The sequence below is a fragment of the Lithobates pipiens genome, unplaced genomic scaffold, assembly GCF_037356315.1.
Source record: "Lithobates pipiens isolate NorthernLeopardFrog02 unplaced genomic scaffold, aLitPip1_a1.2 Scaffold_18, whole genome shotgun sequence".
NCBI classification, from domain to species: Eukaryota; Metazoa; Chordata; class Amphibia; order Anura; family Ranidae; genus Lithobates; species Lithobates pipiens.
In genome coordinates, this window is record NW_027507758.1 from 556,117,968 (window position 1) to 556,142,004 (window position 24,037).

General features: G+C 47.1%; 1 protein-coding gene across 1 annotated transcript in view; it reads left to right on the forward strand.

The window, feature by feature from the left end:
• Positions 1-24,037, forward strand: part of LOC143988970 (24-hydroxycholesterol 7-alpha-hydroxylase-like) — a 188,846-nt gene that overhangs the window by 49,778 nt on the left and 115,031 nt on the right. The window contains exon 4 of the mRNA XM_077488932.1: positions 1,115-1,264. Within this exon, the coding sequence (XP_077345058.1) occupies positions 1,115-1,264 (150 nt within the window). The remainder of the gene's footprint in view (positions 1-1,114; positions 1,265-24,037) is intronic.

Genomic DNA, 24,037 nt, shown 5'->3' on the forward strand with positions numbered 1-24,037 from the left:
CAGCACAATTGCTTGCCATCTGGGATTGAGAGTCGCCCAATTATGGGAAAAAAATATGTTCAATTGTCTATTATTCCATGCAAACATAGCTACTACGCCAAGCTACCTTTCCCCGATTACTACGGCTTACCTTGATTTTGAAGAAGCACATCAATGTGAAACGTGTCACCTCTAACCCTGTCTGTGCCCTGATGACTGTCCATTATATGTTCAATAAATCAGTTCGGCAAAGGTTTGCAGCCAATTTCTTCTCTTTTTTTAATTTTATGCTCACGAATGCGAGCCGGTGCTAGCATCCAGTCCTTCCAGCCTTGTGGATTATCTTGCTCATCTGGAGCAGCGGCTTGTTTTTTGTTTCATAATAACTGCTTCCCTATTGCCCTGACATGATCTTCATTTATTTACCATCTCAGAAATGTATACTTACTATAACTTTACACACGACCGGACTTTCCGGCAGACTAGGTCCAACGGTCTTCCCGACGGACTTTCGGCGGAGTTCCGACGGACTTTCCGAACGAACGGACTTGGCCACATACGAACGGACTATGTCCGTTGGAAAGTCTGTTAGTTTTGAACGTGATGACGTAAGACGGTACTAAACAAGGAAGTTCAATAGCCAGTAGCCAATAGCATACAGATGAACGGTTTTCCTGATAGGAATTGAGTCCGTCGGACAGATTTGAAACATGTTCTATTTCTAGGTCTGTGAGATTTTTTTTATAAAGTCTGATGAAAAGTCCGGTGTACGTTTTGCGCCTTATTCCCAGCCTTGTTTCTGATTCAGTTGTTAATTAACTAATTTATTTTAATTATAATTTTAATGTTGGAATGATTCATTTTCAGAATTTGCTTTATATATTAATTTGAGATATATATATATATATATATATATATATATATATATATATATATATATATATATATATATATATATATATATATATATATATATGCAGTTACCAGTTCAGTGTCCACATTGTGCTGGTCTGACTTCAGTAGAGTGAGTTCTGATTGGGTAATGTACTTCATCCCTTTACCTGTTTATTGAATATGTCAACAAGAATAAAGAGGAACTGTAGAAAACCAAGTTGTATCTTGTTCTCATTGACAGGCAAGTCAGGTACCCCGCGGTGGTGGATAATCTCTTTGGTAAAGGAGTGTGCCCTACTACCAAGGACACAATAAAGGAATTTTTAGGGCATTTGAAAACCTTTGACGAAGGATTTGTATATGGCTCCCAGTTTCCAGAGTGGGTTTTCAGGTAAGGACCTTTCCTTAGTAGAGTGTTAAAGGACAAGTATGAGGGTTAACAAAACTCCCCTCAGATTAATGCAATACTGATCTCTCAGTTTTCTCTCTCCACTCTGGGCTGAGAGCAGAGACTCAGTCAATGGCTCCCTGCTCTAGCCCTCCAGCACTCACTGGATTACTGGGCCGGAGAGGGGATAGAGCACCTAGCTCAGATTCCCAGTGGCACAGCAGAGAGGCTAAACCAACTGCTAGTCCAGGTATCTGGGTAAATCCTGTCTGTAATGTCAGGATTTTTCCCCAGCCTGCACTGGCTGAGTTACGTCAGTCCTTTTAGCCCGCTGTCAGCTGAAAACAGGTCACAGGAGTGCAAAACGAACTGGTGGTGTGATCCATAGAAGTGCAGCCAAATGAGCTTTGGGCATACCTATCATTTAGGCTGGGTTCACACTAGTGCAAAATGGATGTGAGTTTCCCCGCATTCAATTCGCATGACAGGAGATTGTGACCAGCTTTCTATGGAGCCGGTTCACATATCTCCGGAGCGGCTTGCACAGGAGTCCTGTGCGTCTCTGGCTCTGTTTCACGTCTGAATTCAGGCAAAAATTTGAGTCTCATTAGTAAGAATGAGCAATCGCTGCTCCTGAACAAATGACAGTTTTTAAAACTTTTTTTGCATTGATACATGTCAGGACCTGGGTCCCCAAACACTTTTTATGATAATAAATAAAATAAAATAAAAATAATAAAATTACTTTAATTGCGTTTGCGTGTTTGAACAAGTTTTTTTCCTGTTCGCAAGTTCTGGTGCAAACCGAACTGGGGGGTGTTTTAAATTTCGTACCTGGGGGGTGTCTATAGTATGCCTGTAAAGTGTTGTATTTTTTCCCGTGTTTAGAACAGTCCCACAGCAAAATGACATTTCTAAAGCTGGACACCGGCAGCAAAAAGCGCCCTGAGGCGATTTAGTTTGCATAGGTAGCGCTATACAAGTAATTCCATCATTCATTTATTGGAAAAAAGATCATTTAAAACTACTCGTGACCGTAAAGAATTGTTGGGTCTCGGCAATACAGATAAGTCATTGAAAAAAAAACGGCATGGTTTCCCTCCCAGTCCATTACCAGGCCCTGGGTCTGGTATGAATATTAAGGGAAACCCTGAACCAAAATGTAAAAAAAAAATTGCGTGGGGGTCCCCCCAAATTCCATACCAGGCCCTTCAGGTCTGGTATGGATATTAAGGAGAACCCTGCACCAATTTTTTTTTTTTTTTAAATGGCATAGGGGTCCCCCCCAAAATCCATACCAGACCCTTATCCGAGCATGCAACCTGGCAGGCCAGAGGAAAAGGGGAACGAGAGAGAGCCCCTCCTCCTGAACCATACCAGGCCACATGCCGTCAACATGGGGGATGGGTGATTTGGGGCAGGAGGCTCTGCACCCCCCCACTCCAAAGCACCTTGTCCCCATGCCAGGTTGCATACTCGGATAAGGGTCTGTTATGGGTTTTTGGGGCACACACTGCAAGACACATTCAGAGCTCCAATGTGTAATACCATACACAGAGGGATACAAATCGTCAGACACCCAGGGGTTGATTTACTAAAAGCAAATAAAAAAAAAAGCAGTTGCACAATAGATTAGTAAATGAGGGGAAGCGTTGCTGACTTCCATCATCCAATCACGTGCAAGAAAAAATGCCGGAATGGGTCAATTCAGGGGTTTAGCCTTTTTGGCACCAGGGACCGCTTTCACGGCTATCAAATTTCATCAGCAGTCCTGCCTTTATATCAGTGTCCTCAGTTCCCATTCACATCACAGCCCCCCTTTACAGTGCAGACCCCTTTATATCACAGTGCCCCTTTACATTAATGTAATAGCTCTGTAAAGGGAACTGCTCTGTAAGGGGGGCATTGTAATGTAAAGGGGGCTGTGATGTGAAGGGGACTGCATTGTAAAGGGGGCACTGTGACATAAAGGGGACTGCACTGTAAAGGGGCCATTGTTATATAAAGGGGACTGCTCTGTAAAGGGACCCTGTAATGATTACAGGCCCCCTTTACAATACAGTCTCCTTTTTATTAGTCTCCCTAGTAATCGCAGCCTTATACATCAGTGCCCCTGCAGTCTGCTCCCCCCTTTTCTCTCTCACATGACACTTCCCTATTGTAATCTCTGCCTCCCCTGCACAGGACTCCTACCTTTGGCAGGGCAGAGGCTTTGATCAGTCTGTGATGCCTCTCTTGCTTCCCCCGACCACCCAGCAATTTCATCCTATCAACAAGGCAGGGGGCTGGAGGAACTCTCCATTCCAATCTGAAGCTCCTCCCACCCCCCTGCCCTGCTGATTGGATGAGGTCAGCGGCCAGACAAACTGGCATGGCTGCACAGCAGTGAGTGGATAGAGACAAGTACACACTATAGAGGCATATGCTTGGTTCATATGTCACATCTGAGGTTTGCAACCAGCAAAATCTGTAAGGTGGACTTACACAGGACACCCTACTCCCCCCCTCCCCCCAGTCCCACTGGCCTGGACCACGGAAATCCCCCGTTCTGAGCCTCGGTATATCCACGCCAGAAGCCGGGGGCTTAGAAATCCCCACTGCATCCACGCGTCTTCTTCCCAGCTGACAGGATGGACTATATGGCTTCTAATTAGTCAGTGTGATGGTGCCGACCAATTAGAATGATCCAAAATGTCCCTCCTGATGGGGTAAATTTTGGGTATTCTGCTGAGTGGAGTGGGAGATTTCTGCAGTCTAGGTTAAAGGGACCGGGGGGGACTGTAAAGGTGAACTTACCCTTCCTTCAATGTTTTTCACCTTTTAATGCATTAAGGTAAAAAACCTTCTTTGCTGCAGCTCCCCCCCCCCCTTTTTTTCTTACCTGAGCCCAATCCAGCAATGTGCCTGAGCACAACGGCTCTAGCCACTGTCACTCTCTTCATTGAACAGATTGATATCAGCAGGAGCCATTGGCTCATGCTGCTGTCAATCAAAAGCTGTGATGTGGGGGGTGGGGATGAGTCCTGTTGTCTGTGTCAATGGACGCAGCACAGGGACTCAGGTGTGGGAATAGAAAGCGGATTTCCGTTATGCCGCGTACACACGACTGGACTTTGAGGGACTAGGTCCGACAGAGTTTCGACGGAGTTCTGATGGACTTTCTGAATGAACGGACTTGGCCACACACAATTACACCAAAGTCCGACGGATTCGAACGTGATGACGTACGACCGGACTAGAATAAAGAAGTTCATAGCCAGTAGCCAATAGCTGCCCTCGCGTCGTTTTTTTGTCCATCGGACTAGCATACACACGAGCGGATTTCTCGGTAGGAACTGGGTCCGGCGGAGTTCCAGCGGAAAAATTTGAAACGTTCCATTTCTAAAGTCTGTCGGATTTTTGCAAATCAAAAGTCCGCTGCAGCCCACACACGATCGAATGGTCTGCCGGAATCGTTCCGTCTGACCTTTGATGTTGAAAAGTCCGGTCGTGTGTATGGGGCATCAGTGGTACCCAATGAAGAGGAGGGGCCTGGAGTGCCAGTGGGGAACCCCAGAAGAGGAGGATCGGGGCTGCTCTATGGAAAACCATTGCACAGAGCAGGTAAGTATAGGCATGTTTGTTTTTTTTTGTTTTTTTTAATCAAATGTTTACCAGCACTTTTATGCTGGGTACACACACTAATTTTTTTTTGTTCAACTCAGCAGGGTGAATGGAGAAAAAAACTGACAGATCACCGTACTAACACAAGAGATGTTAGTGTGGCAATTTCCCCTGCTGTGCTATTGTGTTCTGAGGGGGACCACTCTCCCCCCGGCCAGAACACACTGATCAGTGGTCGCAGCCATTCATATCAAATTATGAAAAATCTGTGTTTAAGGAGGTTTTCACAATACAACCAATTAATTCAAGTTTGTTTATCGATTCTAGTTTGAAGATGAGTGAGTACAATAATATGCTAAAAAATATATATGTTTTTTTTAAACTAAAATTCAATGTAAAATAATATCAGATATATTTGGTAATAATACAAAAACTATATAACTTCAAATATATGGGTAATACATATGATAATACATTTTACCACAAGCTCTTGTTACAAAACATCATATTTTTACACTTAGTAAACTTATACTATGCTCCCTCATCACCTCCTCCCATACTCGCCTCCAGGACTTTTCCAAAGCCTCCCCAATCCTATGGAATGCCCTACCCCAATCTGTCCGCTTATCTCCTACTTTATTAGCTTTTAGACGATCCCTGAAAACACTTCTCTTCAGAGAAGCCTACCCCACCCACACCTAACTGTATTTTCATTTTCTCCATCAGCTCACCCCCCCACAGTTAATACCTTTTTGTTTCAACTTCACCCTCCCTTCTAGATTGTAAACTCTAACGAGCAGGGCCCTCTGATCCCTCCTGTATTGATTTGTATTGTAAGTGTACTGTCTGCCCTCATATTGTAAAGCGATGCGCAAACTGTTGGCGCTATATAAATCCTGAATAATAATAATAATAATAATACTTGGTAACAGACAGTTAATAGCTTTCTGTGGCTCTATAGACTTTAACACTTGTGATTCTTGCTCAAAACAAAGATCTTCAAGCTTAAAGTGATTGTAAAGCTACGTTTTATTTTTTTTAAATAACAAACATGTCATACTTACCTCCACTGTGCAGTTCGTTTTGCACAGAGTGGCCCTGATCCTGGACTACTGGGGTCCCTCTGCGGCTCTCGCAGCTCCTCTCCGCATTGTATATCCAACTACTAGGACAGCGGTTCTCAACCCGTGGGTTGCGACCCCCTGGGAGTCGATTGCTGATTTGCCAGGGGGTCGTGAAAACTGTTCCAATCCGGACAGACCCGACTCCGTACAAATAGTCAGGTCAGTCTCGGCTAGCAAGACATCATTTTCGGGAGAGGAGAGACCACGTGGAAGTGATGTTCTGTCACCGCCATCTTGGTACACTTGTCCGCAGTAAGGCTACAGTTAGAAGTCGGCAAGCAGACATCTTTTTACACCCACCGAAGTCATGCATTTTACACTTTTTTTTTACCAGTAAACTGAGCTTATATACTATATAAGGCTTATATAGTATGTAAGCTCAGTTTACTGGTAAAAATAAGTGCAAAATGCAAGACTTTGGTGGGTATAAAAAGATGTCTGTTACGAGTGTACCAAGATGGTGGCGATGGAACATTGCTTCCCTTTTCACATTAGACGGGTTGCTGTTCTGCCGGAACACCTGAGTAACTGGTAAGTCGGAGACAAATTATTAAACGCATATTAGTACTGTGTGCCACTGGCCCAATCAGAAAATAGATTGTGAATAAATAAGTCCAACATGACCTGACTGTACAAGAAAAAAGTTATTATGGAACAAAACATGTCATTTTATATATAAACGTCCCAGTTGGTTCCTCAAAAGTGGTTATTCCATGCCAGTGCTAAATATACAAAGTGTATAGCACCCAAACACCTTTGCACCACCACCTTCTGAATTGTGCACTCACCAGAATACAGTATAATGTCCAGCAGTATGTATTCTCCACCCATATGCTCATGCAAGATAAAGAGCCATCATTGCGCAATATTCCAAAAACGATAGTTTATTTAGCTTAAAACATGAACACATGTACACTCACATCATAGGGTGTTAGACTACCACTAAGTCTGCCCAGCAATCCGACATACAGTTTGTATACACTGCTCCATGCTTGGAAGTCGTGCATTCCAAGCCTCATTTTTCGGGGCAGGTCAGGGTCCGGATGTGACGTCAGCATCGCTCCACTAGCCTCAACGTGTTTTGCATGAAATATGCGTCATCAGAAAGCGCTGAGACTAGTGGAGCAACTCTGACGTCACATTCTTCCCCTGACCCGCACCGAAAATGAGGCTTGGAATGCACACCGGCTTCCAAGCACGGAGCGGCGTATACAAACTGTTCGTTGGATTGCTGGATAGTGCCTGTAACGAGCCCCTAATCACTCAGTTCCACTCTCCCGACACTCCTCTGCTGCTATTGGATCAGATTGCAGATCGCAATGTCTGATGGTTTGGTCATCCGATGTTCCGGGATCCAAACTACAGCTATGTGCCATTCGAATCCAGTTGTGATAGCTCTCAGTTTATTTTGAGATCTCACACAAATATATACAGCAGGTTGAAAATACAACCTGTAACCAGAAACCTAATTAACATGAGCTAATTATCTAATCCTTTAGACAGCCTTGGTGACTCAGAGACATGACCTTTAGGACAGGCTTCACATCTCCTAGCTCACCGACTATACAATACACATTATCATACATCTCAACACAGAACTACATACAATTGCAGGCAATGGCGTAACTACAACCATAGCGACCCACGCGGTCGCTATGGGGCCCGCTGTTGATATGATGCCCGGGATCGCTGCTGAGTGGGGCCCTCAGCTGGGGCCCGCTACCGAGTGGTCCAGAGCTCGGAATTGGCAAGCTCCTGTCCTGCACAGGACACCGACGCCAGCCCCGTCCCAGCGTCGCAATGCCACTCAGCCGGAGGCCCGATGGGAGGAGCGTCAAGACTGAGCTACTGCAACCTGCATCCAAGAGGAGCCAGGCAGCGCTGCCGAGGAGGAACCTCAATGCACCTACTTTATTCCAGACCATTCATTTCAATTTCACAGGTACAAACTAAATTAAGCTGATGCATTGATGCCATAGGGCCGACCTGTAGTCTAAAGATTATGAACTGTCTGTGAGTGTGACTGTCTGATTTTTCTAATATACAACATGGCGGAAGGAGGGGGGTAAATGCACTGGTCATAGTAACTTCTGTATTAATGTCCTGTACTGGTCATAGTAACTTCTGTATTAATGTACTGCCATTGGTCACGGTCACTGATGAATGAATTTACTGGTCACGGTCGAATGATTTTACTGGTCATGGTCACTGATGAATGAATTTACTGGTCACGGTCACTGATGAATGAATTTACTAGTCACGGTCACTGATGAATGAATTTACTGGTCACAGTCAAATGATTTTACTGGTTACGGTCACTGATGAATGAATTTACTAGTCACGGTCACCGATGAATGAATTTACTAGTCACGGTCACTGATAAATGATTTTACTGGTCACAGTCGCTGATGAATGAATTTACTAGTCACGGTCACTGATGAATAGGGATGGCCGAACGGATCGCCCGGCGGTCGGTTCGCGGCATATTTCGGCTGTTCGCGGTCCGCCCGATCGGCGGACTATTGCCGCTGTTCGCCCGGCGGACTTATGTGTTTAATGTGTAAAAAAAAACTTTGACCTATGATGACACATCCATCATGTGGTACAGGACAGCCAATTGAGACATTACAGCACATGGACACTTGGACATTCCCCCTAACTTATAAATAGACCCGATCCGGCGGCCATTTTACATTCTTTCTACTGTCACTATAGGGGGAGGTTGCTGTGTGGAGCAGGAAGAGACTGCAGTAACCCAAATCGCTAGCTGTTAGGTCCACAAAAGTTATTTTAAGGACTGGTATGGTATAGGTGTAGTTCAGGATATAGGTTTGAGGCACTGCTATTCAAGTCATTGTTGCAGCAGATTGTCTTTTCTCAGTGCAGATAGGGACAGACAGTTTAATCATTAGCTGTTACTATTAGGTCCACAAAGGTCCTTTTCAGGACTGGTATGGTGTAGTAGTACAGGATATAGTTTTGAGTGCTATTCAAGTTATTGTTGCAGCAGCCTGTGTTTTGTCAGTTTAAATAGGGACAGACAGGAAGCTGTGTGTAGCAGTGAGGGACAGTCAGTTTAATCATTAGCTGTTACTATTAGGTCCACAAAGGTCCTTTTCAGGACTGGTATGGTAATAGGGTTGTACACGTATAATATTCTTTCTTCCAAATATAGAAAGAATATTATACTTGACTGCTGCCATTCTGCTGCAGTAGTCCTTTGAGTATAGGGACTGAGGTACAGTCTGCTAATCACAACCTACTAGTTGCACAAAGGTCCTTCTAAGGACTGGTAAGGTATAGCGTACTAGAGTATATAGGGTTGAGTGAGGTACAGTCTGCTAATCCTTAAGTACTGGTATAGGTCCACAATATATAGGGTTGAGGTGCACTACTGCTGACTGCTGCCCTATTCTGCAGCAGTCCTTTTATCAGTATAGGGACTGAGGTACAGTCTGCTAATCACAACCTACTAGTTCCACAAAGGTCCTTAAGGACTGGTATAGGTGTACTATTTGGTGTGCAGTATATAGTTGTGTAATACACGTATAAAATACTTGCACATATAGAAAGCATAGTATAGTGCGTTTCCACTGTGCAGCATTGTGACTGCTGAGCGGTTCTGCAGCGATACTACAAAGAGTGACAAACGCAATCCAAAAAAAAAGTATTGTAACTGGTGTGATAGACCAGTGGCCCTCAAAAACAATAGGTTGAAGCGGGGTGTTATATACCTTCTTCCACATACATACTGCACTTCTGTAGAGAGTTTTGTCACAGGGTCATTTCAAAAATGACAGGCAGAGGAAGAGGCAGGCCCTTCCGCAGGGGTGGTAGGGGTAGGGCAGGAGCAACAGGCTTGAACCAAAGTGGGAAATTGCAGAAGGTGCGTGCGATTACGTCAAAGGAAGCACCAGAATTGGTTGACTGGCTCACTCAGCCTTACTCTTCTGCACCCTCCTCATCCTCTCGATCTGCACCCTCTTCTTCACTCTCTGCTATGTGCACTCCCAAAGACACTACCACCAACACCACCACCACCACCACATACCTTCTGCTTGAGTCACAGGAATTATTTTCTGATCCATATCAAGACATTTCTGATGCGCAGCCACTCTTGGCATTGGATCAGGAAGAGGAGGTAGCAGCAACCGCTACTCAGCAGTCTGAGGACAGTACCCAGATCAGCCCAAGGAGGAGGTTGGTCCCCGGTGTTGCTGCCTACTCCGAGATCTCTACTTATAGCGGTGGGGAAGGTGACATCGATGATGACGTGTCTAGTGATGTCACGTGGGTGCCCACAAGAGAGGAAGGGGAGGGGAGTTCAGAGGGAGATATGGACCAGCAGATAAGGAGGAGAAGCAGGAATAACTTACATTGCACAGGAGGGACAAAGCAGACTGCTAATGTATCCGGAGTGAGTCATCGACCATGTACGGTCACATCTGGCGCTCCCAGGACACCGGCACATGGCTCCGCAGTGTGGGCTTTTTTTAACGTGTCCGCTGCTCACAAAAGTGTTGCCATCTGCAATCTTTGCAGTCAACGCATTAGTCGCGGTAAGCCCAACACTCACCTAGGGACGACCGCCTTAAGAAGGCACATGAGCTGCCATCACCGAGCCCAGTGGGAGCAACGGAACACACAAAGCCACACTCCAGGCTCTCACTGTCCAGCCTCGTCTTCTACTTCTCCTTCTCCTCTCTCCTCACAATTGTCCTCCACTCCACCTTCCATCACGCCAAACTCACGTTTTTCTGCAAAAGGGCAGGCTTCCGTGGGCCTAAAGTTCGAGCGTAAAAAAATTATGACGCCGGATAACCCTCTTGCCCAACGGTTGACGGCTGGCTTGTTAGAACTGATAGCCCGCCAACTACTGCCATATAGACTGGTGGACTCGGAGGCCTTTCGAAAATGTGTGGCCATTGGAACACCACAATGGAAGGTCCCAGGAAGGAAGTATTTCTCACAGAAGGGCATCCCAGAGCTATATGGCCATGTTCAGCGGCAAGTGAATGTATCTCTGGCACACAGTGTCGGCGCCAAGATACATCTGACCACAGACACGTGGTCTAGCAAACATGGGCAGGGAAGGTATATCACTTTTACTGCCCACTGGGTGAACCTTCTGACGGCCGTCAAGCATGTAACCCGTGGCACCCATGTAGATTTGGTTTTACCGCCACGGATTGCATGCAGGCCTGGCTCTTCTACCTCTCCTCCTCGGCTGACTCCTCCTTTTCCGCTGCTAGCGTCTCTTCCGCTGCGCCGCCCAAGCTCCCCAGAACCTATTCGACATGCCAGGTGAGACGTTGCCATGCCGTGCTGCGTCTGTTGTGCCTGGAAGCCAAGAGCCACACTGGCCCGGCACTCCTTTCAGCTGTGCGTTCACAGGCAGATCAGTGGCTAACACCGCTCAATTTGACAGTTGGTAAAGTGGTGTGTGACAACGGTGCCAATCTGCTTAGCGCATTGAAACGGGGCAAAATTACGCACGTGCCATGCATGGCACACGTCTTAAACTTGGTCGTGCAGCGATTCGTTGTCAAATACCCTGGGGTCCAGGACATCTTGCGGCAGGCAAGGAAAATCACGGCCCATTTCAGAACATCTTACACGGCCATGGCTCGCCTTGCTGACATTCAGCGGCGACACAATCTGCCGGTCAGACGTCTTATTTGCGATTGCCCGACGCAATGAAACTCAACCTTCTATATGCTTGATAGGCTGCTCCAGCAGAAACGTGCAGTTAACGTCTACCTGTATGAACTCTGCGGCAGAACAGGTTCACCGCACCAGTGGCTGCTCATGCGCGATGCATGTAGACTTCTGCGGCCATTTGAGGAGATCACCAAACTAGTCAGTCGCAGCCATGGCGCCATCAGTGACATGGTACCTTATGCCTTCTTTATGGAGCGTGCATTGCGTCGTGTCATTGATCAAGCTGTGGAGGAGCAGGAAGATGAGGAAGTAGCAATGCTGGATGAATTCCCAGGGGGGGCTACTCTATCTGAGACAAGTGAACAACAGGAGTCTGAAGAGGAGTCAGAGGAGGATGGTGCCGGGGCGGATGAGGAGGAGCAAGAAGAGCATGCTTTAATCCTTTCTGGGATTCCTGTTGTGCGTGGATGGGGAGAGGAGAATGAAAAGGACGACATTATCCTGGATGATGAGCAGGAGCCAGGCCACCACACCGCTTCCAGTTTAGTGCAAATGGGGGCCTTCATGCTCCAGTGTTTTAATAGGGACCCCCGTATAAAAAGCATAAGGGTCAAGGACCAGTACTGGGTGGCAACGTACTTAGACCCCCGGTACAAACACAAAATGGCGGAAATGTTACCGCCGTCACAGAGGGCTGTCAGAATGGAGCACTTCCAGGCCTTGCTTCGAGAAATACTGCATTCTGCTTTTGCGTGCGCTGGCAGAGGAGCAATTCCCACTCCCAGAGAAGGAGTTGCGGGTACCAATCCCACAGCGCCTGCAAGAAGAGGCCAGTTTAAAGATGTGTTGGTGACTTCTGATATGAGGTCATTCTTTCAGCCAACCCATCGACAGGTGTCATCCAGATCCAGTATCAGGGAACGCCTAGACCGTCAGGTGTCCGACTACATCGGGTTAACGGCCGATGTGGATGCTCTGAGGAGTGATGAACCCCTGGACTACTGGGTGGGCAGGCTTGACCTCTGGCCAGAGCTTGCCCAATTTGCAATCGAACTGTTGGCTTGCCCCTCGTCCAGTGTCCTGTCCGAAAGGACGTTCAGCGCAGCAGGGGGGGGGTCGTGACCGATAAGCGTACTCGCCTAGCTCACGACAGTGTTAACTACCTCACATTTCTAAAAATGAATGAGGCATGGATCTCGGAGGAATTCAACACATGTGACCAGTAGACCATGTATATGTCTATAAACGATTTTTTAATCGAGCACACAGACCTTCTTTCTTCATTTGGCTCACTTCCTTGTACAAAAAAAGCACACCGTACTATATGCCCGGACCCTCCTGTTTGAAGAGGTTGAGCGGTGTCATATTTCTCCTGGGGCTGCTTATTATGAGGGGCTCCCACCATCCCTGTGCTGTGGTGATTTCCTCCTGGGGCTGCTTATTATGAGGGGCTCCCATCATCCCTGTTCTATGCTGACTTACTCCTGGGGCTGTACCTCTGCTGTGCATATTATGAGGGGCTCCCACCATTCCTGTGCTAAGCTCATTATGAGGGGCTCCCACCATCCCTGTGCTATGCTCATTATGAGGGGCTCCCACCATCCCTGTGCTGTGCTGACTTCCTCCTGGGGCTGCTTATTTTGAGGGGCTCCCACCATCCCTGTGCTATGCTGACATCCTCCTGGGGCTGCTTATTATGAGGGGCTCCCACCATCCCTGTGCTATGCTGACTTCCTCCTGGGGCTGTACCTCTGCTGTGCATATTATGAGGGGCTCCCACCATCCCTGTGCTATGCTCATTATGAGGGGCTCCCACCATCCCTGTGCTATGCTCATTATGAGGGGCTCCCACCATCCCTGTGCTGTGCTGACTTCCTCCTGGGGCTGCTTATTATGAGGGGCTCCCACCATCCCTGTGCTATGCTGACTTACTCCTGGGGCTGTACCTCTGCTGTGCATATTATGAGGGGCACCCACCATCCCTGTACTATGCTCATTATGAGGGGCTCCCACCATCCCTGTGCTATGCTCATTATGAGGGGCTCCCACCATCCCTGTGCTATGCTGACTTCCTCCTGGGGCTGCTTACGGTGCAGGTGTCAGTGCTGTATATCACGGTGCAGGTGTCAGTGCTGTATATCACGGTGCAGGTGTCAGTGCTGTATATCACGCTGCTGATGTCCGTGCTCTCTATCACAGTGCTGATGTCAGTGCTCTCTATCACAGTGCTGGTGTCAGATCACTCTATCACGGTGCTGGTGTCAGTGCTTTATGTCACGCTGCTGATGTCAGTGCTCTCTATCACGGTGCTGATGTCAGATCACTCTGTCACAGTGCAGGTGTCAGATCACTCTGTCACAGTGCAGGTGTCAGATCACTCTGTCACAGTGCAGGTGTCAGATCACTCTGTCACAGTGCAGGTGTCAGTGCTCTATATCACGGTGCTGGTGTCAGTGCTTTATATCACGCTGCTGATGTCAGTGCTCTCTATCACGCTGCTGATGTCAGTGCTCTCTCTCATGGTGCTGGTGCCAGATCACTCTATCACGGTGCAGGTGTCAGTGCTGTATATCACGGTGCTGATGTCAGTGCTCTCTATCACGGTGCTGGTGTCAGATCACTCTATCACGGGGCAGGTGTCAGTGCTCTATATCATGGTGCTGGTGATCATCTCCTGCACCCTCTTCTTTGCCTACCCTGACCTTCCCTCTCCTCCATTGCCTTCATGCGCTCCAGAGTCCTGAATTGTCAGAATTTCACATATAAAAAAAGAATGCTTGTAGTTGTCGATCCCAGATTCACCTCATACATGTGTTATGTCATTGGCCACATGGTGGGACTATGTGTGCACAGCTAGTAATTATTTTGTGGCTGCAAATATGACCTGTAGGTTTGTAAAGTTTGCCTCCCATTGAAGTCAATGGGGCCCGCGCAAACGTTACGGTTCGCAAACTATTGGCCGCGTTCGCGGTTCTCGTTCGCGAAACGTCCCGTCGGAAGTTCATCCATCACTACTGATGAATATATTTACTGGTCACGGTCAAATGATTTTACTGGTCACGGTCACTGATGAAGCTGTTGCCTGGTTACTGTGCCAGATGAGTGTGGTAATCTGTTGTTCAATGGAATTAGTTAATTTTATTTGTGGAGGGGGCTGTTTGCAGGGGGGCCCCATACAACATTTTGATATGGGGCCCTGTGGTTTCTAGTTACGCCCCTGATTGCAGGGTTAATTAGCACAAGCAACAATTGGTGAAAAGACTTGTAGAAGCTATGAAAAGTCATACTAGACTAATCTACATTATAGCAGACAACAGAAAGACAGGTGGCTGGAGTTGACATCAGCATCTCCTAACAGTATTTTTCCCAGCATTATCAATCTCCCACTATTTCTAATATGACATATACAGGGTTCCCAGAGTCTGTGTGTCTTGGGGTGACATGGATCTGAATCCAAAGCAACACCACCTCAGGGGTCCCCAGGCATACAGCTCACAAAGAGCAATGTTCCCCCCAAATGGCAGAGCCCATAATCGCAATGCAAGAGGCTAGCATTCAGTCCTTTCCAAAAGTTTCTGTCCCGGCAAGGTCTGTCACATTTCTCCCCATCAATAGTTGACTAACAAGGTCCCAGACCTCCATCTGGTCTGGACATACCTTAGTCGGGCAGATTGAACTCACATAGTCCATCCATATGATCTCCAATCTTGGCTGCAATGAATAGTTGACACCAGTAGGTGTGGGGCAGAGGTCATTTACTCTCTGTCTGGCTGCCAGCACTTCAGCTGGGTGGTTTTTAAGATTTCAGGGCTCGGTCTGCTGCTGGGCAGAGGGGCCAAACACCCCAGGTTCTTGAAGCTGTAGAGACACTGTAGGTGCTAGGCAGAGGCCAACGGTGCTCTGCCCTGTTGCCAGTGATTCAGCTGGGAGTAGCAGCTTTGCTACATCAGCTTGTTGCTAGAGAGAGGGGTCGACTTCCCCAGTCCCCTGGAGCTCCACAGTTGTTTGCCGGTGCTAGGCAGAGGTTGGTAGCACTCTGCCCTGTTGCCAATACTCCTGCTAAGGACTCCACATCCTCTGCTCCGGCTAACCGTTGGGGCAGAAGGCTGGCTTCCTCCACTCACACTGTGTAGCTGCCATTGGGGAGGTGAGCCGGCTGCTTCTTTTTCCATTCCCTCATGTTGTTCTTCCTCAGCAAAAAAGTCTATCAAATACCCTGACTCTGCAACTAGTGTCTAGGGATAGAGGTTCACCATCTGTCCGTGGAACCCAAAAGATGCTATCGGTGCTGGGCAGAGTTTAGCAGAGCTCTGCCCTGTTGTCAGCACTTCAGCTTTGGGGATGGCAATCTCTAGATTTTCCACTGCCGATTCTCTGGAATGCTGCTGGACAGGCACATTCCTCCATCCAAACTCGTCTTGTGCAGAAACAGGTTCGTCAAGGTCAGTCAGCACTTTCTGCATCTGCCATAAGACCTCCGCGTCCCTAACTGCGGGGCCAGGTGGGCAGATCACACTGTTACTATGCCACCTTGCCAAATCTTCAGCCAGGATTTCAGAGCTGTCTGCTGGTATTTTCTGATAGTCCCAGGCAACGGAAGCTCCACCCTGGTGCTGAGCAGAGTCTAGCAGCTGTCTATAACGATCTCCAGCTCCCATTCCTGAACGGCCAGAAACTCCAAATCAGTCTTTGCTCTCTGTGCTCCATTATTTCCTCCTAACGCCACTCCAGATCACTCCCAAAGTCAGGGTCCCTGGACAGCTTCCAGTTCAACAATCCCAGGCCATCGTAGTCAAAGCCTTCCGTGGGGCTGTCCACGAGCACACTTGGGCCACATACCACCAGAGGGCTCTGTAGCTTTCGTCGAACCGCATTTCTGCCCGGATCAGCCTGTTTAACTCAGCTGTCCACTCCGGTTTTGGTTGTTCCCCCAATAACAGTATTCGTACTTCATACTGCGACCAGTACCTTACATGGATGGAGGGGAGACTTTTTCCCTGGTGGTGCTGCTCTAGGGATAGCGCTTTCTTCCAGAGTTGTAGGCGGACAGAATCATACCATCCCAGCAGGACCTGCACCGATACTGGTCCTCTGGGCTGTGTCCAAATCTCTCGTAACCTCCTTTGGAATTCCTCTTCCATGACGACGTATCTGTACCTCTCTTCTCCTGCTATGCGGACCTTGGATCCAGGTGATGGTTTGGATGTGTTCACAGCAAGGAAGCACAATCCCACCAGTCCCTCCACGGCTCTCAAGTAAGTCTTTCAGTGTGGCTGTCCTGAAGGCTGCATAGCTGGTCATTCACTGTGGTGGTTTGGAGTGTCCCAGTAACTGGAGAGCAAATCCCACCCCTGCCAACCAATGTAACAAGCCCCTACTTGTTCAGTTCCACTCTCCTTTGCTGCTATTGGATCAGATTGCAGATCGCAACATCTGATGGTTCACTCATCCGATGCTCCAAGATTCAAACTATATCTAATGGGAATCTCACTTTATTTTGAGATCTCACACAAATATATACAGCAGGGTGAAAATACAACCTGTAACCAGAAACCTATTTAACATGAGCTAATTATCTAATACTTTAGACAGCCTAGGTGACTCAGAGACATGATCTTTGGGCCATACTTCACGTCTCCTTGCTCACCAACTATACAATACACATTATCATACATCTCAACACAGAACTCCTTCATACGATTTCAGGGTTAATTGGCACAAACAACAATTGGTGAAAATACTCTTAGAAGCAGTGACAGGTCATACTAGACTAATTACATTATAGCAGACAACAGACAGAGACAGGTGGCTGGAGCTGACATCAGCATCTCCTAACAGTATTTTTCCCAGCATTATCAATTATACATATCTCCCTTGGGTTAAAAGCGAAACAAATTCATACTGCAGTTAGAGTTCAGTTCATTCCAAAAATGAACTACCAATTTTGATTGGGTTAGTTAGGCATATGCTCAAACAACTTCAATTAAAAAGGTAAATATAAAAACATTAATACTTTACCATGGCTTAATGCCGTGTACACACACGATCAAAATTCTCGTCGGAAGAAGCTCTGATGGTTTTCCCGAGGGAATTCCACTCAAGCTGTCTTGCCTACACACGGTCACACCAAATTCTGATTGTTTAGAACGCGGTGACGTACAACACGTATGACAGGACTATAAAAAGGAAGTTCAATAGCCAGTAGCCAATAGCTTCCGTCTCATAGTTGAATCTGAGAATGCGTGATTTTTGGTGTGTCGGAATTACACACAATCGGAATTACCGATAGAAAGTTTTTCCGTCGGGAAAATTGAGAACATACTATCAATTTTTGGCTGGCGGGAATTCGGACAGCTAAATTCCGATGGAGCATACACACAGTTGCATTTTCCAATGAAGAGCTCTCATTGGTCTTTTTCTGGCCAGAATTCCAATCGTATGTACGTGTCATAAGACTCTTGTTTTGAGAAGTATCAATTGGATGTCCAAAGGGCTTCTTTGACCCTCATTACTATGTAGCGGCAGGCTCCTGAAGAGCACACGCTATGTTTTCAAAATTAAAGCTTTGCCCAAACCACAGTTTGGTTTGGGCCTATTTGACTAAATTTGGCTTTGGTGTCAGTCTGACTAGACTGTGAGATGTTCAGCTTGGCCACGGGGGGCACTGTCTCTGGTGGCAGGCGTGGAACTGTGGTCTGGTTAGGCGCTTGAATTATTCCCTCTCGGAGTCAGGTCAGTGGGAGTGGCCCTCCCGTTGTGCCCTCTGGGAGAGGGTATTTAAGACACGGATGTCACATGGTTCGGCGTTCCAGTCCAGTATGCTGTGCTGAGTATATGGTCCTGGTCGTCCTGACCAGCCCCCAGGAAGGCTATGGCCTGGGGTGCGGTTCCACCCAACTTTGATGCCTCGGGGCTGGCTAGCCCAAGGCAAGGGAACTGAGGAAGGATTCTGAGGTGGATGGGTGCTGTCTAAGGTCCGGGAGAAGCCCAGTGTACTTTGAGCATTCCAGGGGAGGACTCTTTAGAAGAATACCATGCGTGAGGTTGGTTTTTCTTAACAAGAGCCTGGAAGGGCTGAAGTGACTAAGAGAATCCGATCTTGAGGGATATCGCCAAGTGGGCCGAAAGATCCAGGTATTCTACAAGTGTTCTACAGCTTAGTTTCCCTACGTGTTCTGCTACAACATCGGTGATAAAGACTTTGTTCCTGAGTAAGCACCTTGTTGGCTGCTAGGCCTTGTGAGAGAGGGGCTGTCCAACCTGAGTGTTCATCCAGCTGCGAATGGCTATTCTCTGGATGCAGTCAAAGTAAACAAGTTCCTTAACGTTATAGACTTTGACATTTAGAGTACCTGAACTCTTCTTTCCAACCCTCTGATCCCAAGTTAAAACACTGTTCAATGGTTGACGTTTGCAAATAAAAATCCGTTCAACTGGATCATTTGTCAGTCTCAAGTTACTGGGCCATCTACTGTGGGACATCCCCTAGACATGTCATAAGGAGAACTAACGGTAAGCCCAAAAAATAAACAGCAGCTCCTTCGGGGGTTAGTGCCACATGTGGGGGCTCATTGTCCGGGATTTTACCGTTACCTCGCAAAAGAACTGTATGCATAGTAAAGCAAGGACAGAGGGTTGTGTTTTGTAACTGCAGCATCTGCGCCATCTTTACTCGGACTTTCACTGAGGTGCGTAAGCGTGGGAGGAGCCCTTGCCAAAAAGCCTGCAAAGTTGCGTAACCTGAGCACCCAAGTGGGATTAGTCTGAGTTGTTATTTCCTGCATGAGGCACCGTGGAGAGTGTGTTGCGGAAGGAGGAAAGACAAATCAATTTTTTTCCTCGGAGCTTGGAGAAAAAGTGTTGGAGGATGTACCATGCTCCAGGTGTGCAACCTGTGTCAGGACACAGGATGCCTCTTGGAAGGGGTCCTGCAGGAATACAGCTGCCTAGTACCATGCTCACAGACACGGGCATTTGCTTGCTGCCGCAGGGGCGGTTCGTACTCTACACTACAGGAGACATCGAAGGCCTGGGTATGTTGTGCGGGAAGTGCAACGGCCTGGTCGCTAACCCTCGGCCTTTCTCCAGATGTAGAAAGTGTGGAGAATACACTTTAAAAATGGAGCAGTCAGTCACACCACCAAAGGCCTACCGCGTGGACTGGGCCATGGGTGTGACAGCCGAGGAGTCTGCCATTTTCGCCCCTTCAGTGAAGCCTTCCACCGCGGTAACACCTGTTGTTGCTGACATCCCCGAGGGAGATACTGCTACGTCTGTTACTGAAACCACTGAGGAGACCACTCTGGAGCAGATGGACACTGCTTCTACCACTGCTACGGAAATCACTATGCCTCCTTTGGAAAGGAAGTCTTAGTGGAGTCAACGTAAAGATCCGCCACCGAGTCCAGCTGGATCCAATCAGGGGAAGAAGGTCGCTTCGGAGAAAAGTCTGACCGTGAGTACACTTTTAGTTAACTACTTACCAGCAGAGCAATACAGAGATTCAGAGTTAGAGTCTTTGTCAGATGTTGAAGATTATGACATTTTGGGGACATTATCGGAGGAGTTGTTGTGGGCTGGAGGGGATGATGTAGCCGCCACTTGTACAGATGTTTCGGACTAGCTAACTCTAACCTCAGGGGATGGAACGCCGAGTGTGGAAAACCCCATCACAGTAAATGTGACTCTCCCTAAACCCGTGAATTTGCCCACACTGAAAAGGGACTCTGCCACGTTGGTGCAACGGTCCCCAAACTCCTGCATACCATCCGGGGAAGGAAGTGCCCATGCATTACCGAGACTTGCAAGGTCACAGAGACTTCTTCTTAAGAGCGTAGCTAATGAGTATGGGTTGGAATTCCCCTACGTTCCAAGGGACACTATGACTGTTATTGAAAAGAACCTTGAGGCCTGATACGAGGACGATGTTTAGAGCTACTTAAAAGTACCAAAGCCACTCCGGAAAAAAAAGGCCTTTTCACCGGAGCTTTATGAAGGGTTTATCAGATGCTTACGGCATTGGAGTTACGGACGGCACATCTATGAGGACAAAGTTGTGATCTGCAGACTGGATAAAGACAGTGCTGTGTACTTTGTTACTACTGTGGATGCGCAGGGGAGAGACTTAACTTTGCCTGATCCCCGTTTCTACTGGTGAACTGAGTTACTACTAATACTACTACTAAGTTACTGAACCTTGGGATAATTAGTCAGAGTCAGTCACACAGAGAATGGAACATCCACCGTGTCAAGAATACTTAAACTGTTTTTAGGTTAAATACTGCATTTCAGCGACACATACCACTAGGTGCCATGAGTCAGCGCAATTAGTACTGTCTTACAGAAAAAATTAACGGTTTTAGGAATTTAAGAAGTTTAAGGGTTGGAAAAGAGAAGTATTTTTCAGGATCCACTGGAGGACATCTATCAAACCACCGGAGAATGGGGTGGGTTAGATAGAAAGGCTTGGGTGGTAATTGTAATGTAAAATGTTCTTGTATTGCTGCAATGTGAAAGTTTTACTGCTGCTTTCCTTTCCCTTTTTTCCCTTCCCCACCTCAACTCAGGTACTCTCATGTTTTTTTTTTTTTTTTTTTTTTATTATTATTATTATTCAGGATTTATATAGCGCCAACAGTTTGCGCAGCGCTTTATTTTTTTGATAGGATTAGTTGTTTGCTCTGGGTTTCTTTTTTCTTGTCTTCCCCAGACGATGGGGACATCGTCTAAATAAGTGAGGGGAGTGTTTAGCGGCGGGCTGCTGAAGAGCACGCACTATGTTTTCAAAATTAAAGCTTTATCCAAACCACGGTTTGGTTTGGGCCTATTTGACTAAATTTGGCTTCGGTGTCAGTCTGACTAGACTGTGAGATGTTCAGCCTGGCCACAGGGGGCACTGTCTCTGGTTGCAGGCATGGAACTGTGGTCTGGTTAGGCGCTTGAATTATTCCCTCTCAGAGTTAGGTCAGTGGGATTGGCCCTCCTGCTGTGCCCTCTGGGAGAGGGTATTTAAGACACAGACGTCACGTGGTTTGGTGTTCCGGTCCCAACGCAAGGGAACTGAGTAAGGATTCTGAGGTGGATGGGTGCTGTCTCCGGTCCGGGAGAAGCCCAGTGTACTTTGAGCATTCCAGAGGAGTACTCTTTAGAAGAATACCACGTGTGAGGTTGGTTATTCTTAAGAGCCTGGAAGGGCTGAAGTGACTGAGAGAATCTGGTCTTGAGGGATATCGCCAAGTGGGCCGAAAGATCCAGTTATCCTACAAGTGTTCTACAGCTTAGTTTCACTATGTGTTCTGCTACAACGTCGGTGATAAAGACTTTGTTCCTGAGTAAGCACCTTGTTGGCTGCTAGACCTTGTGAGAGAGGGACTGTCCAACCTGAGTGCTCATCCAGCTGCAAATGGCTATTCTCTGGGTGCAGTCAAAGTAAGCAAGTTCCTTAACGTTATAGACTTTGACAGTGAGAGTACCTGAACTCTTCTTTCCAACCCTCTGATCCCAAGTTAAAACATTGTTCAATGGTTGATGTTTGCAAATAAAAATCCATTCAACTGGATCATTTGTCAGTCTCAAGTTACTGGGCCATCTACCACGGGACATCCCCTAGACGTGTCATAAGGAGAACGAAAGGTAACGGTAAGACCAAAAATAACCAGCAGCTCCTTCAGGGGTTTGTGCTACAACTATATATCTGCGCTTTGTTTTTCTCCTCTTGTCTCTCTGTCTCAAGATCTCCTTCCGTCTCCTCAAGATTCTCTCTACCTTTCTCAAGACCCCCACTGTCATGTGTAACCATCTCTCTATATGTCTCTATATCCCCCTAGAATAGGGGTGTGGAAATGGCTTTCACGTCATAAGTGACATAAAACACGTGTCACTTCCTGGATAACCCTTATAGGAAAAATTGTAGTTTCCTTTATTCACCATTGGCCAAAGGGCCAATGGTGAATAAAGTATTGTATAAAAATTTGACTTCATGTAATACTTGAATAACCTCTTTAGCTTTAAAAAAAACACAATAAACTATCAAAAACTATCAGACTAATGTCAACCACTCTGTACATAGTGAGATTTATAAGATCTATTACTTTAATAAAATATACCCACACTAATTACCTTATCTTTAAATTCCTTGAACTAGGTAATGTGTGCATTATTTCACAAGGAAAGTTTCTATACTGTTAAACTTTTCATAGGATTCCATATTTGTAACCCTTATTATGATAATGTATATGCATTAATGGGTTTTATATATATCTAAACAATACATTATGAATATATTATGAAAGAAAAATGATTATTAAAATACAGTAAAACCTTGGATTGTGAGCATAATTCGTTCCAGAAACATGCTTGTAATTCAAAGCACTTTCAGGGCTGGCACTACCACTAGGCAGACTAGGCAACCGCCTGGGGCACACTGTCGCCTAGGGCGCCCGGCCGCTGGTTATTTTTGTTCCTGGCTGGCTGCACTGTCCTTGCTGCAACTACTACTGTGCCAGTGCCATGTTAAGCAACAGCGCCATCCACCCTCCCCCCCCTGCCCCGCTCTGGCTTTCCAGTAATCCTCTCTTCTGCTATAGTATCACCTCGCTCATGCCTCTCAGTGTCAAAGGCAGCAGCTGCCTGCCCCCCTCCTCCGATCCGCTCTCTGTCAGTCCGTCTGTGACTGTGTGACATTAGTCATGATGATGATGACACACAGCAGCAGCAGCAGCAGCAGCAGCAGCTGATGAATCATGAGTAATGTCACAGACCATCGGACTGACAGAGAGTGGAGGGGGGGAGGGACGGACGGCTGCTGCGCCTGTGTTTTATCATCATGAGTAATGTCACAGACCGTCGGACTGACAGAGAAATGGGGGGGGGAGGGGGGGGCTGCTGCTGTACCTGTGTGTTATCATCATGAGTCGTCATGATGATAACACACAGGTACAGCAGCAGCCGCCCCCCCCCCCCCCTGCATTCTCTGTCAGTCCGACGGTCTGTGACATTACTCATGATGATAACACACAGGCACAGCAGCAGCCGCCCGTCCCCCCTGTCCCCCCTCCACTCTCTGTCAGTCCTATGTGACATGATGACACATGTCATTTCATAGCACAGAACCCCTTGGCCCCGCCCCCACGCTCTCCTGGAAGGATGGATGGAGGATGGATGCAGCATGCATCATCATGGGATACAGCACGGCGACGTCGGCGTGGCACTTGAAGGCCGCTCTCTGGGCTTGGGGTCAGGTGCTCGCAGCCTGGGCTAGCTAGAACAGGAAGAGAAGAGGCACCACTCCACAAGAGGCAGGTACACAGGCTGGCAAATACAGTTGGTGCCAGCAACAGGTTACTGGTGTGACCATGAGGTAAGTAAAAAACTGTTGCTTTCTCTCTAT